This window comes from Dendrobium catenatum, unplaced genomic scaffold (genome assembly GCF_001605985.2).
Source record: "Dendrobium catenatum unplaced genomic scaffold, ASM160598v2 fragScaff_scaffold_1299, whole genome shotgun sequence".
NCBI lineage: Eukaryota > Viridiplantae > Streptophyta > Magnoliopsida > Asparagales > Orchidaceae > Dendrobium > Dendrobium catenatum.
This window is the reverse complement of record NW_021319761.1, coordinates 179,774-183,861: the sequence shown is the minus strand read 5'-3', so window position 1 is coordinate 183,861 and position 4,088 is coordinate 179,774. Positions and strand designations below refer to the sequence as shown.

General features: G+C 32.4%; 1 protein-coding gene across 1 annotated transcript; it reads left to right on the top strand.

Annotated features, from left to right (window-relative positions):
* The first annotated feature begins 425 nt into the window (after window positions 1-425).
* LOC110109443 (probable WRKY transcription factor 57) lies at window positions 426-1,653 on the top strand. The gene is made up of 3 exons (XM_020840511.2): window positions 426-819; window positions 985-1,125; window positions 1,225-1,653. Exons 1-3 carry the CDS (start codon window positions 566-568, stop codon window positions 1,409-1,411), a joined length of 582 nt encoding a protein of 193 aa, XP_020696170.1. The 5' UTR covers window positions 426-565; the 3' UTR covers window positions 1,412-1,653.
* Window positions 1,654-4,088: the final 2,435 nt, after the last annotated feature.

Sequence of the window (4,088 nt, the reverse complement as noted above, 5' to 3'; positions counted from 1 at the left end):
TCGGCTTTTTGCTCAATTTTGTCTTTACTATTACCAGATGTTTTTTCTCTCTTTTGAGTCCTTGGTTTCTCCTTTTGCATTTGAGATCCAGGACTATAGTTTTTCTTCATATTTTCACTTGTAATCTTTTATTTTCAATATACGGGCCCTGCCCCAAAAATTCCCCAAAAAAAAAATCTGCCTCTGAACAAGCCACCTCCTCACTTTGGCCACAAGTCACACTAATGACGAAATAAAATGTTATATGATTAGTTATTTTAAAATAATCTCTGAAATTTTATGTTACATTGATTTTTAAATAAATTTAACATCTTAATATATACAATAATTAAATTTTAATCAGAATATTTTTAAAAAGTCAGATTTTATATATAATAAATGAGATTTTTTTTTTTTAAATCCTTAAACAAGTGAAAGATATCGCCTTCAAATCGGGGAGGAAACAGAATTAAGCAAACGCCTCTCCCACACCGAAGCTTCCTCTGGGCCATTAGGAAGCTCCCTGCGAAATGGCCTAAAAACATCTTTTTTAATTAGCTGCTTGCCATCCATATCTTCGGCCATCATGGAATTGCTTGACTATGGAGTTGTTGCCGCCGCAATGACCAACTTCCCCTCCCTAAGAAGCGGCGGCGGCTATTCAGCTCAGAACTTTCAAATGGACTATGATGATTCTTCTTTCGATCTCTCCGACTATTTCCTTGCCGATGTCGATCCCGCGGCAACACCGGCGCAGCAAGAGCTTCCTGCGGCTGTGCCTATGGTCCCTTCCTCCGAACAAAATTTGGTCCCTCCTGCCGTGACGGGGAACAATATCAGGCAAATCCCCTATCTATTTTCAGTGAATTAATTATTACTTAGTAAAGTGTGCGCTATTCTCTTCATTTTAATATATCATTTGAAATTTGGTAATTTGCCTTAATAATATTGACGTTTAACGAATGCAAACATAATTTGCATGATTAATGAATTGAATATAAGCAGAGATGCATTGCCACCATTGCCACGGATGGAAGAAGGTTCTCGCATCGCATTCAGAACTCAGACCGATGAAGAGAATTTAGACGACGGCTTCAAGTGGAGGAAGTACGGGAAGAAGTCAGTCAAGAACAGTCCTAATCCAAGGTGCGAAAATATAAAATTAGCCCTTGATTTGCTACTACTAGCTTTCCTAAATAAATTGATTTGCTAATTAAATTTATTAATGCTATGAAATTAAATTAGGAACTATTACCGATGCTCGACGGAAGGATGTTTGGTAAAGAAGAGGGTGGAAAGAGACAACGAAGACCCGAGCTATGTAATTACCACATATGAAGGAATTCATAATCACAGCAGCCCCGGGGTTGTGTACTATGCCACCCAGGATAGCGTGTCGGGTCGCTTTCACTTATCGGGTACACAGGTCTAAGGACCTTGTAGTACTAGTAATAGGTTTTAGGGTCTTTTGCAATATCCATGCACGGATGTTCATTGTTCCGAGTTACTACTGTGAGAGCTGAGACCTGCGTAGGGCTTCTGCTGTGCTTGAGCAAGCTGGTTTTATAATCTTTGATCCAAACGGATACCTAAATATATTGTATCTTTATATCTACATCTGCAGGCTATCTAGCTTTGCCACCTAATTGAGTAGCTAGCATGTCAACTTGATTTAAAGAGTGTCCCCCCTATATATAACTAGCTCAAATTAATTCTGAATCATCATTGAAGTAAAAAAAAATATCAACAGCATGTGATATCTTGTCTTCATGCGAGAACCTAAATTTAGATCCTAAAGTGTGGGAAAATGCCACAATTAATTAGTTGTTTGAAAAAAATTTTGACCATTCAAAACAGCTTGCTATATTTAGATCCTAAATTTAGAAATACAACCACAATTAATTATTTCCAAAGCTTTTGTTTAGTTGGAAACAATAATTATCTTGACATAAGAGTATGTGAATTAGACCTGTTCTTATTTAAATTTAACATTTGACATTATATATAGGACATTTAGGCCAATTAAAATAAACATCAGAATAATTCTCCATGCAACTGAAGAATGACTTCTACATTCAGCAGTCCACACATCATATTCATATTTAGACACCAGTGTTTTATTGAGAAGAGAATTTGAATTTGAAATGACTCATACACACATCATATACACAAGACTTAAACCGAATGCCTCTTAGTTGGTAACCTAAGCTCCCAACCAATAAACAAAGGTGAGCTGTGTTAATAGTATTTTTCAATTCAAAAATTCTCATCTTTTTGTTACTTTTATTTTCTTTTTGTATTCAATTGCCACTTCACTTCAAATTTTCTTGCGGCGAAATGATCACTTAACAAATTAACTATTTACTTTTACAGTAACATCTTTGAAGCTTCTCTCCTTGTTTTGCATTCTCAAATCCATTTTTATTCTCTTTTAAAGTTTATATTTCTTACACACAGCAACAACTAATGATATTACATAATCTTTATTATTATTTTTATTATATTAATTATAGCATAAAAAACAAAAAAGTAATCCCATGATTTTTAAAAATTATTTGGCTAAAAATGTGAATTTGAAGAAAATATATATTTATATTATTCGTTTTCTTATGCCCAATAACCTCAAAAATAATGTGAGGTCACAAAATTTTATATATTTATTTGTGAGTGAATTAATTAAGTTATCGGCGTAAATAAACATGAATTTAAGAATAACATTTTTGAGGTTTTATCTGTGGAAGAAAGAAGGATTCTGTGCATGGACCTTTTGAATACTTTTTTTATTATATTACAAATACAATTCGAACAAGTTTAGCCTATGTACACACCTGTCGATCTGTAACGATTGGCATTCCTTTCGGTAAAAGATATAATAAGCATGTTTACCACCAATATCATTACTTAATACATATAATATAGAATCGTTACCGACGGGGTCATCCTTGGCTCAAATAATTGAACCTACAAATGATCTTTCATTGGCAAGAATTTATCATTTTTCGTCAAGAGATAATTGCATTTTATGGCTTTGGGACATATTAGATCCACCCAAAAGTATGTGGAGTTTAGGGATTTTTTAGTTGGAACTGAAGAGAGCCTGTTGAGGATCATCATAGGAAATAGAGAAGAAAATAGCACTCCCAAAATCACATAATTTCGTTCACAGACCAAAAGTTTATGGTAAAAGAAAATTACCGAGATAAGCTAAAGCCCAAAAAAATATTCAATAGGATTAAATTAGTTTTTTTGTTCCCAGCAATATTTAATTATACAAAATTAATGATGCTTTTCCTACTTTTTATTTTATATCAATTGTAAAGAAGAAATTGTAAATCCCATGTAAAAATAGAAATGGCCATACAAAAAAAAATCTAGAGAATTTTTTTTGCACACAGAAACTTAAACTTATGTGAGGAAATTTAAGTTATCCTATCTATAATAACTTTTAACATCCCAAGTCCTGGATGTGAAAAGTGGATGGTTATGTTAGGTAGTCAACAACCAACGTAAAGCTTATTGAATAATCATGGCATGAGTCCTTTAATACATGGTGTTAATGCTAGTGTGTTTCCTGGAAACAACGCTTTGTATGGCATGAATATAATGAAAAGTATGAGTGCCCAAATACAACATTAAATATGCAAGGAATCCAATATCATGGTCAGATGTGAGTAAAGAAGCTAGTCATGTAACTAAAATTATGTTAGAATCATGGAATGTAGGTTCCTTTACAGTCAAATTAATAAAATTAATTGATATTATGATTCATAGGAAGATAAATATTATATGCATTTATGAAACTAAATGAGTGGGAGAGAAGACTAATGAAATTGATAGTTTAGGGTTTAACATTTGGTATTCTAGTAGAGGTCGTACTATAAATGGTTTAGTTATTTTTGTTGATAAAATTTTGAAAGATAATGTATTAAAAATAAATAGAAATGGAGATAAAATTATATTTTTGAATATTATTATTAATGATACGATTATTAATATTATAAATGTTTATGCTCCTCATGAATGTTTGAATTTGTGCTCAAAATTAAAATTTTGGAATGACTTAAAAAATTAATAGAAAAGATACCTCTTGATGAAAGAGTTATTATTGG